This window comes from Triplophysa dalaica, chromosome 19, assembly GCF_015846415.1.
Source record: "Triplophysa dalaica isolate WHDGS20190420 chromosome 19, ASM1584641v1, whole genome shotgun sequence".
In the NCBI taxonomy this organism is placed as follows: Eukaryota; Metazoa; Chordata; class Actinopteri; order Cypriniformes; family Nemacheilidae; genus Triplophysa; species Triplophysa dalaica.
The window spans coordinates 20,912,612-20,926,216 of NC_079560.1; the positions used below are offsets into that span (position 1 = coordinate 20,912,612).

Genomic DNA, 13,605 nt, shown 5'->3' on the forward strand with positions numbered 1-13,605 from the left:
ATGATGCCAAATTCTGAAAGTAGAAAGCAGAAAATGTTAACATTGCATTCACCCTCAGCAGGTCAGAAGGGAAATCACTAATCGCACAAGCATTTGGAAGTATATGGCAGTAATACTGCGAGTCTTTTAAGGAAGGAAGACATTTCTACAGAATTCAAAGTAATATAAAATGTAATAAAAGGAATCAAAATTTCAACAGGAAAGATTTTTCCCTAATCACAAGACTAAGAATGGGTCACACTAATCTCAATGCTACACAACAAATTATGGGTGAACACAACTCTGGTTTATGTAGTAAACATCAGGAAAGAGAAATGGTAATGCATGTTCTGATAAGCTGTGAGAAATATGATCAGGAGAGAATTGGTCCCATAGGAGATATGCAAGCTATGGGTATTACAGAATTTACATTGATAAATATCTGAAGTAGAGTAGGTTCAACAATAATAACATTTCTGAGAAATAGTGGTCTGATAAACAGAAAATAGGAATCCTCTGTATCTTATCTTCGTCACACTCCAGCACAGTAGGTGACGGAATGCGCCTTAACAGTTGGTTTGCAACCCGCCTATAAAACCACAGAAGAAGATGAAGTGCAGCTCAGAGCACAAGCCGTGAAGTCCAAGGAATTGTCTGTAGACCTCCGAGACAGGATTGTAATCGAGGCACAGATCTGGGGAAGGGAACAGAAAAATATCTGCAGCATTGAAGCTCCCAATGAGCACAGTGGCCTCCATCATCTGTAAATGGAAGACGTTTGGAACAACCAGGACTGTTCCTACAGCTGGCGGCCCGGCCCAACTGAGTGATCGGGGGAGAAGGGCCTTAGTCAGGGAGACCAAGAACCCGATGGTAACTCTGACAGAGCTCCAGCATGTCTCTGTGCAGAGAGGAGAACCTTCCAGAAGAACAACCATCTCTATAGCAATCCACCAATCAGACCTGCATGGCAGCCACTCCTCAAAAAAAAGCACATGACAGCCAGCCCGGAGTTTGCCAAAAGGCACCTGAAGGACTCTCTGGTCTGATGAAAGAAAGATTGAACGTCATGGCTAGAGGAAACCAGGCACCGCTCATCACCTGGCCAATACCATCCCTACAGTGAAGCATGGTGCTGGCAGCATCATGCTGTGGGGATGTTTTTCAGTGGCAGGAACTGGGAGACTAGTCAGAATCGAGGGAAAGATGAATGCAGCAATGTACAGAGACATCCTGCTCCAGAGCGCTCTGGACATCAGACCGGGGCGAAGATTAATCTTCCAACAGGACAATGACCCCAAGCACACTGCCAAGATAACAAAGGTGTTGCTATAGGACGACTCTGTGAATGTCTTTGAGTGGCCCAGACTTGAACCCGATTGAACATCTCTGGAGAGATCTGAAAATGACTGTGCACCGACGCTCTCCATCCAACCTGATAGAGCTTGAGAGGTCCTGCAAAGAAGAATGGCAGAAACTGCCCAGAAATAGGTGTGACGAGTTTGTAGCATCATACTCCAAAAGACTTGAGGCTGTAATTGGTGCCAAAAGTGCTTCAACAAAGTATTGAGCAATGGCTGTGAATCCTTATGTCCATGGGCTTTTTTTTCTTTTTTAATACATTTGCATAGATTTCAAACAAACTTCTTTTTACATTATGTGGTATTGTTTGTTGAATTTGTTGGAAAATAATCCATTTTGGAATAAGGCTGAAACATAACAAAATGTGGAAAAAAGTGAAGTACTGTGATAAAGCAGGAGAATATCCAATTCGGCATCCTGTTTTATTTACTTTACTGTTATCTAGTTACGTTGGTAACAATAGTTGCAAAGTGAACAGTATGTTTTTGTGGTGTTCTTGAGAGGTAGTCAGAGCTATGACAGAGCTGTCTTTAAGTGTTATTTAGTTCGCTCTTGCTGTGTCATGTGGTGACACTTATGTTTGAGACGTTTTCTGTGGCTGTTCTGACAGCCTTTAACAACATACATTCTTCCAGAAATGTCATCATTAACCATCATCAGTAATGTCTTCTAACAGAATAGCCGATCATCCAACAGAAAGTCACTTGCAGTGATAGCGCTCTCCTTGGAAACCTTGAAGAAAAAGATGGATAGAAATTATAGAAAATGTGCCAGATGAGACAGATGCCACCCTTATGGAAATGAACCGTGTTGGTTTGTGGTAAAAGGGTCTTGCCAGAAGTAATCTATACACCAGACACAAATGGTTTTTGAATTTAAGTGTTTTGGTTTACATCTGTATCCAGTGAGACACTGCGTCACCATTGAGACGGTCCTGAAGTTGAGCTGAGGACCATTAGATGAAGACACTCCACTTCAAGAAGTAAAGCTTTGTCGAGAAGGGAGCTCTGGCATTTAGTGTTGCCTTAATGGCTTCCACTTAATACTGTCCCCTCAGAGGCCAGCGCCGGGTGCTTTTGCCGTATTTATCTAAAATAATAGCCTTAGCCGCTTTAGTTTTGTATTTTTCCAGATTTTTTGCTTGTTTTCATGTAATTCTTTGCAGAAGGTGTTCTATCTGCATTTGCTCGGTTACAAAACGTCCCCTTTTGTGATGTGTGCGTGACGTTTGCGCGTTGTGTGTGCTTTCTGATGTATGATTTGGGTGTCATGTTTTACAGGATGACTCTCAGTATGGGTTACTTTGGTCTCTCTCTCAACACGTCACGTCTACACGGCAGTCCATTTCTCAACTGCTTCATCTCCGCTGCCATCGAAGTGCCCGCTTATGTTCTGGCATGGCTCTCTCTTCGCTGTGGACCGAGGAGATTAGCCTGTTCTGCTAGCATGCTTCTGGGCGGAGGAGTGCTTTACTTCATTCAGTTAGTACCCGCAGGTACTGTAGAGCCGAGCTTCAGTCTCCCATCACATCAGTTTCTCATCACACTCTCTGATGTTGTGTTTCTATTCACAGATCTGCCCGCTCTGTCCACTGCATTTGAGATGTTGGGTAAGTTTGGGATGGCTATCGGAACTTCCCTGATGTTTGTGTACACAGGAGAGATTTATCCGACAGTCCTGAGGAATTCAGCCGTGGGCTCCTGTGCCATGGTCTCTCGCATTGGCAGTGCTGTCGCCCCCTACTTTATTCATTTGAGTAAGATATTGACGTCCATTTTCATATTCATCATTTAACACTTGACACAGATAAGAGCTTTGAAAGAACCTCATAATCTTAATTGCAGGCATCTTTTATAAAAGTTTACCTCACATGATTCTGGGAAGTTTGTGTGTCCTGTCAGCCGTAAGCACACTGTTTCTGCCCGAGACTTTCAGACGACCTCTTCCTGAAACAATACAACACATGCAGAAGAGACAGATGTGAGTATCATTTCACAAAATTCAATTTGATTTATAAAGCGCCATTTCATTGTTGCAAAACAGCTTTACATACATTATAATTGCAACAAATAAAAACACAGTACTTATTTGAGTTAAGTTTCTTCATATTTCAGAATCAGAATCAGAAAGAGCTTTATTGCCAACTATGTTTGCACATACAAGGAATTTGTTTTGGTGACAGGAGCATCCAGTACACAGAATAAGCAACAACACAGAGACCATCAAACAATACAAAAAACAGTTACACAGATGATTTAAATAAGGGCCTATGGGTATAAAAATTAAGAAATACAATACAGTAAACATAAGAGTAAAGCTATAGAGAGTAAAGTTATGTGTGTATGTAAATGTGTACAAGTAAAAAATAGAATAGACTATTTCAGTAAAAGGTATGCGTTATATACAGCAAGATGAAATATAATTTACAGAAAAAGTTGTATAAAAAATAGATAGTGTATTATCTGAAGGATATTGAAGATTGCACTTGTTAATTGCACATAAGAAGTCTTGCACGCAAGAAAAAAATAAAAAAATAAATTAACTGTTCAAGAGGTAGATGGCCTGAGGGAAGAAGCTATTTTTATTGTCTGGTTGTTTTGGTGCTCAGTGCTCTGTAGCGCCGACCAGACGGCAGCATTGTAAAGAGATGATGGCTTGGATGTGAGAGGTCCAGGGTGATCTTCTGAGCCCTTTTCCTCACTCTGGATGTATAGAGTTCTTGGAGGGTGGGCAGGGGAGCACCAATGATCTTCTCAGCAGTCCGAACCGTCCTCTGTAGTCTTCTGAGGTCTGACTTTGTGGCTGAGCCAAACCAGACAGTGATGGATGTGCAGAGAACAGACTCTATGACCGCTGAGTAAAACTGTTTTAATAGAGTTTGTGGTAGGTTGAACTTCTTCAGCTGATGTAGGAAGTACAACCTCTGCTGGGCTTTTTTAGCAATAGAGCCAATGTGATTGTCCCACTTCAGGTCCTGAGAGATGATGGTGCCCAGGAACCTGAATGACACCACTGCTGCCAGTGCTTTTCATGATGGTGAGAGGGGGGAGTGCAGGGGGGTTTCTCCTGAAATACACTGTTTTAAGCGTGTTCAGCTCCAAGTTGTTATGACTGCACCAGACAGACAGCTGCTCGACCTCCTGTCTGTAAGCAGACTCATCACCATCCTGGATGAGGCCAATGAGTGTGGTGTCATCTGCGAACTTCAGAAGTCTTACAGAAGAGTCCTGGGCAGTGCAGTCATTTGTGTACAGGGAGAAGAGCAGTGGGGAGAGAACGCATCCCTGGGGGGCCCCAGTGCTGATTGTGCGAGTGCTGGATGTGAGTTTCCCCATTCTCACTAACTGTTGCCTGTCTGTCAGAAAGCTAGTGATCCACTGACAGATAGAGCCAGGAACAGATAGCTGGGTTAACTTTTTCTGGAGCAGTGATGGGATGATGGTGTTGAAAGCGGAGCTGAAGTCCACAAACAGGATCCTTACATAGGTCCCTGGTCTATCGAGATGTTTCAGGACAAAATGCAGTGCCATGTTAACTGCATCCTCAACAGACCTGTTTGTTCTGTAGGCAAACTGCAGGGGGTCTAGTAAGGGTTCTGTGATGTCCTTCAGATAAGCCAATACCAGTCTCTCGAATGACTTCATGACCACAGATGTGAGAGCGACGGGTCTGTAGTCATTCAGTCCTGTGATTTTGGATTTCCTTGGGATGGGGATTATGGTGGAGCACTTGAAACAGGAAGGAACTGTGCACAGATCCAGTGATCTGTTGAAGATCTTTGAGAAGATGAAGACCAGTTGAATAGCACAGCTTTTAAGACAGGCTGGGGAGACATCATCTGGGCCTGGTGCTTTTCTTCTCTTTTGTTTTCTAAAGACTCTGCACACATCTTCTTCACTGATCATTTTCTAAAATATTTGCATCAGTTCAAATCTATTTATTTATATATAATTATTAGTAGATTTGTTTTTTTTACATGTAGGTTGATTTCTTGAAATAGTTTCTGTCATTATTGCTGTTATTTGAATAAGACATACTCAACCCTACGGAGATCAAGGCGTGTTCTGACAGTCACACACAGACAGGGTCCCCCCCATTTATTTTCACCATGGGGACAAAATTGCGAACTGAGGTTAACAAATGAACAATATAAAATACTTCAAATATAAATCTTTCTGAATGTAAATAAAAACCTTTAAGGTTGAATAGAGATGATGGCGTGTCTCTGGGTCCACGGTCTTGAATCCAGACACGGCTAGTTTTATTCAAGAGCCATTTTCTGAAGTTTTCTGAGGTGACCAGGAACTGTTGTCATGATGATGAGGTAATTATTGTCTTATAGGAACTCATCCCTGCGTAGGCTGTCAAACACAATTCATATTTATGAAGAAAACTAAATTCAATACACAATGTGCATTAATTCAAAGCAGCTTTACAGGAGCAAACAGGAAAAACAGAAAAGTTAAAACACAGCACAGTGCATGGTGTTTATACAACGAGTAAGATCATTCTAATAAATAATATCTAATTAATAAATGAATGAATGCAGTCTCCCGGTGAGCAGGCCAACACTGCCCTGCTGTGGCGAGGAACCCAAACTCCAATGATTGATTAATGGAGAAAAAAACCTCGGGAGAAACCAGGCTCAACCGGGAGGGCCAGATCCCCTCTGACGTGTCATAGCTGCACTCAGTGACCCCGACCAATAGCCACAGAGCAAATGTCCACGAGGAAGAGGGAGAGCCCACCATCTGCAACCCAGAAAATCCCACTCGCCGAAAACCGTGCAGGTTCAACCCGGTCCCACTCCACGATCGACACCTGAAAACAGAGGAACAACCAGGGAGAATAGTAATGGCATAGTGATCTCTAGTTGGGGATGGGCATATGAAGATCATCTGGACCTGGCGGAATTTCTCCCTACCTCGGGATACTAAAGCACTTTGTAGCTTTTAAAGGAATGAAAGTAAAATGATATCCATTTCAACACTGCTTCCCCAGTTTATTTGGATGAAACCTGCCATGAAATATAAGTTAAAATGTGATATAAAAGCACTTTATAGAAAATAACAGAAACAGAAAATAACACCAATCCTATTCTGTAAGTCACTAACGTCATCCAAACACAGAAGCTATAATAAAGCCTTCTCAATCTTAAATGTGTAAAAACATTTTTATTGCACCACACCAGATGTTTCCTGGTAGAATTCTCATTGAATATCTAGGCAAGGCAATGCAAGTTTATTTATAAAGCACATTTCATAACAAGATCATTCAAAGTGCTTTACATAAAAGGATTGACAAAGGAAAAACTAAATACGTAGGCCTGGTCACAGACAATGCTCAAGACAAGTCCCAGACTTCAATGAATGTTGGAGTTGTCTCAACTGAAAACAACTTTCCCTAACATATCGTCAAACATGTCAGTGCTGTTGTTTTGTCTAAAGATGCAAACATTTCATTTTGTGACTCAAATATTCTAACCCCACTATGGCATTGGCCTGGCTTAAGCTAAGCATTGTCTGTGAAACCGGGCTACAATGATAAGACATCATAAAAAAGCAGATGATTTAAAATTACAAATAAACCTTTAAAATTTAAAAGACAATTAAATTGATTTTGTTGAAATGTGTTTATATAAAAGAAAAATAATAAAAGTGCAGTTGATGTAAACCAAGTTTTTAAGGCGTGTGTCCACCGAGGTGTTTACGTCTGCGGCCAGCATGTTTTTTCAATTGTTTTCAACGGTAATGCCGCGCTTTTAAAAAAAGCCATCAGTTGACATCTTTACTCGGCTGAAAACACCCAAAGTTCTGCCCAAAGTTGAGCATTTTTCAACTCTGGGCACCCGGTCAAACGCTGGCACTGATCCTGGGAAAAACACATAGCACCAGCGCTGAGCATGAAAAGAAAATGCCAGCCTATTGCGTTTTCAAAAAACACAGCATTTCCATTGGAAACAATTGAAAAAACCCACCGTATGCCGTCAGAAACGCCTCGGTGGACACAGCCCCTGATGGACTTTATATTAGCTTAGTGTGGTCTGTAATGTATTTTCTTGAATCACAAATCACACCCTCGGTGGCTATATTTCACAGCAGTGAAGCATCAAGGCACGTCCAAACCCAATGTGTGCTTGACTTCTGTCTCTCCAGAGATAAGTCCAATTAAAAAATATATATATTATGGTATCATGTTTAATTGTGTTAGTTAGCTGTTTTTTTTCCAGTTATTACGGCTTAAATCAAAACAAACCAACTGCAGTTTGATTGATTCATTAGAATGCACAATAAAAAACATGATTTTAATGATATCATTTTTGAACCATTAATCCAGTATTGCTTTGATTGGGCCAGAGGCACGAGTACAAGAGACAATAACAACCGTTGATATAAGAGCACTATCACATGACTACAAGTCTTCAACAGTTCCACAGCACAAGTGTGTAGATAAATCAGAAACAACATCTGAGTTTAGAAAGGAAATGGAGAAGTTCAGCTGCTTATTAGTGAGACATAAGGACGCGTGCGTGTGTGTTTGTGTGCGTCTGCGTGTGTGTGAGTGTGCGTGCGTGCGTGCGTGCGTGCGTGTGTGTGTGTGCGTGCGTCTGCGTGTGCGTGTGCGTGTGTGTGTGTGTGTGTGTGTGTGTGTGCGTGCGTCTGCGTGTGTGTGTGTGCGTCTGCGTGTGTGTGTGTGTGTGTGTGTGTGTGCGTGCGTCTGCGTGTGTGTGTGTGTGTGCGTGCGTGCCTAAAATTTTCAGTCAGGGTCTAGAGTGCTCCTGGCAACAAAAGTTAGTCTGAGCCGTGCCTCCTAAGATCCTCGTGTCCCGCGCTGTAGTTATTTAAACCATTCCTGAGCGGCAAATAGTCCAATTAAGACAGTCAAGACAGAGACAGAAAAACAATCATGAGTACAAGACCACATACTTAACTATTGAGATTTTTGTGATGCAACAGACAGCATTTCCTCTATTCTAAGAAAATCATTTTCATTATTATTTGTCATGATCAAAAAGACAAATTTGATCTATTTTACCTTAGAAAAAGGTCATTTTATTTATTTTAGGTAATAGTACTAAAGTCACAAAGCCGAAGTGTAACTTCACATGTCTTTTATTAAAGTGTAACATTCCTATTCTGCCAATCGAAAATGTAACAAATAACCAGCAAACGCTTGAATATGTTCCCATTCTTGAACGTCTCCCCCAAATGAACCCAAACCAGTACAGTTTCTGTGATAATGCTGTCTGTAAAGAAGGAAAAGCATGCACAAATATCATCTCTTTTCTCTGTTTTCACAACACTTTCCAGGCTGAAATGTCCATGTGTGTCAGGAGAAGAGATAGATGATGCAGGAGTGGGTCAAGAAAACATCATTCAAGAGCACTGGCTGTGAAGAAACTCTTCATCTTTCACAACATCACGTCTCATCTCAGCTTTTGCATCTTAAAACATTTAAAGAACGCACATCCACTTGTGAACATGTTTGTATCTGAATGCTGGGAAGCTGTATGTTCTTAAAGGAGTAGTTCACCCAAACGTGGACCTCGTTGACTTGACTTTTTTATTTCTACTATGGAAGGTCAATGGGGATCATTTTTTGAGTGAACTACTCCTTTAAGTGTTAAGCTGATGGTTAGTGTATAAGGTTTTAGTGATGCATATGATGAACTATAAATGTTTGCAAAGATTCATTAATGTCTCTGTGATTTGCTGATGTTACAGTATTGTAAATGTAAGGCACAGAGGGTTTTTTGACAGAAAAGGAGATAATGTTTCACTGTCAAACGTCAAACATTTATCTCATTTCAAGAAATGCAACTTGAAGTCAAAGCAACACTTCATAGTTTTTCGACCTTTAAAATAATGACTCTAAAATGATTTCAGTGGGATGACAACTATTAATGTAACAGCGGTTTCTGCTTTGTAAACAAATCTACATTTATTGTGCTGCCCACAGGAAAGCTTATACAGAGACTGTATTTACAACACTGATAACCAACAGTTGTGCTTATCAACACATGGGGCAGCCATAAGCAAAAGTTCTCTAGTGTTGCTTCAACTGGATGAATTCTACTTGAGCAGCCTCATATATCGGCTACAAGCACATACCGCATTTCCACCGGGACTAGTGCCGGAGTCTGACTGGGAACCGGGCTGTTCTTTTCCACTCAATCATTTCCTGAGCCGGTCCCAAGATCCTGGTTCCCGACTGGCCTTGAAATCTTGCTGGTCTCGACCTACGGAACCAACGATGTCAGTAAAGACGGAGCTTTCTCTGGATACTGCAGTTGGAATGGTGCCATTGCGCATCAATGGGAATAGAGCAAGAACACTTTAGAATGCTCATAATAATATTGTTATTTTGTCACTAAATGTATTTTTTTCCATTATTTAGGTGAGAATGTATGTGTTTAAAGTTCAAATCTGTGGTCGGTTAATAAAGATGTCTTGTTTAAAAATTAGCTTGGATGTTTGTTAGGGATGTGTGGTAAATTTCACGCAATATTTTAGATTTAATTTTGTATTGAAGCGCTTCCTTGTGCTTTCGATTAAACTCTAAATAACTAAATAAATATGAAGTAGGATTGCCGTAGAGTGCTCTGCTCCCTTCCGGTGGAAATGCGAGCCGGTTCTGAACGGTGCCATCCTCGGCCCGAGAACCGGCTCCATCCCCAGTGGAAATGCGCTATCTGTAAATTGTGTGTTGGGGTCGGAACACAGCTCCGGCCGTCTCCTACTTGGTTTCCAGATGAGGATTCTGCATTCACCAGTTTCATCCGCTTGGCAAATAAATGAAGGTGTTTTGTGCTGCACATGAGGAAGCTTATACAGCGACATTATTTACAACACTGTTAACAGACGATTGCACTTACCATGGTCTGTTTGAATACTCAAATCTGATTGGCTGGAAGGTGTGCATTACAACCATTTTACACACAGGTAACTCATGTCAGTACTTAAAAAATTAACTGGGGAAAATAACCAACGAACAATTTTCATCTGTTTGATCTAAAATGACACTGTTAACATGAATAAAAGCTTCTGGTGGTTCTTGACCTCCACGCCGTGCATTAAAACTAGCTGTGTATTATCCCTTACTTATCAACCACATGAATCTGAATCTGTGAGCAACAGTTCTATAGTGTCGCTTCAAAACAACTACCCCTGCATCCATTTTGAAGTGATCATCTCTATGTTGTACTCCCTTCAAAGAGTGAAGCTCATGATGCTTAAACTCGAGACGAAAAAATGTAATTGTATCTCTCACTGTGTCTGTTTAAAATATATTTTGAAAATATTAAATATTTGAAGTATAATCGGATTTTATAGTTTGGCTCCTGTCACATTGTTTTACAATTTAAGCAGAGTTTATTAGCTTTTAATCTTCCTCAGGATATGAATTTTTGATATCATCTATAGAATTTCTACTAGTATCAATTACTATTCTAAATATCAGTAAATACATTTTCATTATTAAAAATGTGAATTCTTAATATCAACAATGACGTCATCACTCACACAAAAATGGAATTACTAGTAAGAAAGTCATTTTGGATATCTACAATTACTCTCAGATTCATTGATATCTGAAATCTATTTCCTGATATCAGAAATACCAAATGCACCATGTTGAAATTAATTTACAGACGTCGAGAAGGAGCATTTCAACTAGAGAAAATTGAATTCTTGATATCAGGAAATTTTTACGTTACATAGTAATTATTGATATCAAAAATGATGTTGTTACTTAAAAGAAATACATTGTTAATATGTATAGGCCTACTAGCTATTTTAACTAGTAAAAAACTCGTTTTTGGTAACTATATTTAGATTTACATAGCTTTGGCGCCATTTAAAAATTTACACGTAGTTGTTGATATCAAAAAAATAATTTATCACTAGTTAAAATTCTTAACATCATGAATGAAATTTATACTGGTAACAATGGCTATATTTGATATCAGTATTATATATACACCTGTAAAAACATGAATTGTTGATATAAAAAAATGACATCATCACTCGCGTTTATATGGTCATGATATCAATAATATAATTTTGACTAGTAAAAACATAATTCTTGATATCTGTAACTGAAATCTTACATGTATAACAAAGAATTAAGTATGTGTTCAAATAAATTTTAACCAGTGAAAATGGTCAATCATGATATCATGAATTCCTTTTTTGATATGTGCATAGTAATAGGATGAGGCACTGACATCATCAACCGGAACACGCCCCCATCAGCTAGACTCAGAGCAAAAACAAAATGGCTACATTAAGTAGGGGAGGCTTTGAAAATGGGAATAAAACATATATTTTAAATTATGGCAGTTAGATTTGACAGTGATCTTGTGATTCCCCAGCACCTGAGTCAAATGGAGATGCTGGTCTAGTGGGTTAAACCACTGAACTGGTTAATCAAAGGTTGCTGGTTCGATCCCAGCAGCCACCACCAGTGTGTCCTTGAGCAAGACACTTTACTCCATGTTGCTCCAGGGGGATTGTCCCTGTAATAAGTGCACTGTAAGTCGCTTTGGATAAAAGCGTCTGCCAAATGACTAAATGTAAATGTAAATGAACATTAACGGTGATATGAGTAGAGCATTGGCCAGTGAGTTGTGGTTTTCCTGCAAAATTGGGCTATTTTGAAAATGCAGTTGCGGGAAAAATGATGGAGCGGGTTGCGGGTTTTTGGGCTGCTTTCATAATGTACTGCGGCCGCCATAATGTTTATTTATATTCTAAGGATAAATGTTAACGCGGCTATTCCCCGCAATCACATTTTTAAACCTTTAGTTAGTGTGTAATGTTGCTGTTAGAGCATAAATAATACCTGCAAAATGATAAAGTTCAAAGTTCAGTGCCGAGCGAGATATTGACTTCAACATAATCCACTTTTCAAGGACTACAGCCCTCTTCTTGGGTACATGGTGTCACCATTCCGAGTGCTTTTAATAACCTCCGCCGAAAGGAACACGCCAAAGATGGGCTGAGGCCTTTCTTAGTGAAGAGGAAGAGCCGCTGGAGTAGTGTTCGGTTAAAAATGTTGTATTATGTGTACTAAAAATAAGGAGATACCATATTGACATGTGATCGTGTTTATAATGTATTTGACAGACATGTTTATACTGTAGTATATAAATAAAAATATTATAAAATAAAAAACATTTGCAGGGATTAAATTAACATCCCCACTTGATGGGTCATTTTAGCCAAGTTGTGTGTTATGTCCCAATAGTTAAGTGGTCCCGGGTAGGGGAAAAAATACTTTAATAACGAAAATATTCATATAATAACTGGAAATAGGCAATTTATCACAGGGGGAGAGCAAATGGCATTCACGTCCGTTCATTGGCTCCTCCGCTGCGATTTTCGCCTGCGATACACGTGCACTGAGAGGTGCCTCGACCTATCACAACAGCCTGAGAAGCGGAAGCTCGCTGATATGTTATAGGTTGGAAAACTTCACACAAACACACTCTAGGCGGGGAACCAATCATGGCAGACCTGGTCAGCTTTACCAATCAGAGCTAGGGATGGGTATCGTTAAGATTTTAATGGTATTACTACGGTTATCGATACTGCTTAGTTTTGTGGACGCGCTGTTTTTCTAACGCAAAACGGAGACGGACACGAGTTTCAAAAGCATTGAAACACAGGCTGCGCGAGCTCGTGAAATTGAAACCGCTCATCTGTTTAGATTGAGAGACTTCTAATATTAAAGATGCTCTAATGACGCAATTGTTCTCAACTCTGAGATCCATTTCCCTGCAGAGTTTAGTCCCAACTCTGATAAAACACCTGAAGCGGTCAATCAGTGACTTCAGGATCAGACGCGTGCACTGAATGTTGGGCTGCACACAGAGCAATCTGCGCTCGAAACGCTCTCGTGGTACTTTAATGTCATACGCCGATAGATTTGCGCAGCGGCGCATTAAGTTGAGCGCATCTATTCTTAAGACGCTGATAAACTTCTTCAGGTGTTTTATATCAGAGTTGGGGATAAACTCTGCAGGGAAATGGATCTCACAGGCCAGAGTTAAGAACAACTGCTTTCATGTGTCCAGCAAGTTCAGTGGTAAACTTTTAAATACTCCTCTTAGGGGATTCATTCGATTGTCATTAAACTTGATGTTAATTATGCAAAGATATTGAACATGCAACATTGCAAACCGGTTTTTGAGATCTAAAACGATTTTGCCATGGCGAGGCAATACATTTATGGCGATATCAAAGAAACATGACGTGTCCTGGA

General features: G+C 40.2%; 1 protein-coding gene across 3 annotated transcripts in view; it reads left to right on the forward strand.

Moving 5' to 3' along the window:
- The window catches only part of LOC130408335 (organic cation/carnitine transporter 2-like), an 84,332-nt gene extending 74,527 nt beyond the window's left edge, over positions 1-9,805 (forward strand). For all 3 annotated transcript variants that reach the window (XM_056731825.1, XM_056731824.1, XM_056731826.1), the window contains exons 9-12: positions 2,622-2,836; positions 2,915-3,097; positions 3,186-3,321; positions 8,652-9,805. In XM_056731825.1, coding sequence (XP_056587803.1) covers positions 2,622-2,836; positions 2,915-3,097; positions 3,186-3,321; positions 8,652-8,736 — 619 coding nt within the window. In that variant the 3' untranslated portion in view covers positions 8,737-9,805. The remainder of the gene's footprint in view (positions 1-2,621; positions 2,837-2,914; positions 3,098-3,185; positions 3,322-8,651) is intronic.
- The last annotated feature ends 3,800 nt before the right edge of the window (positions 9,806-13,605 follow it).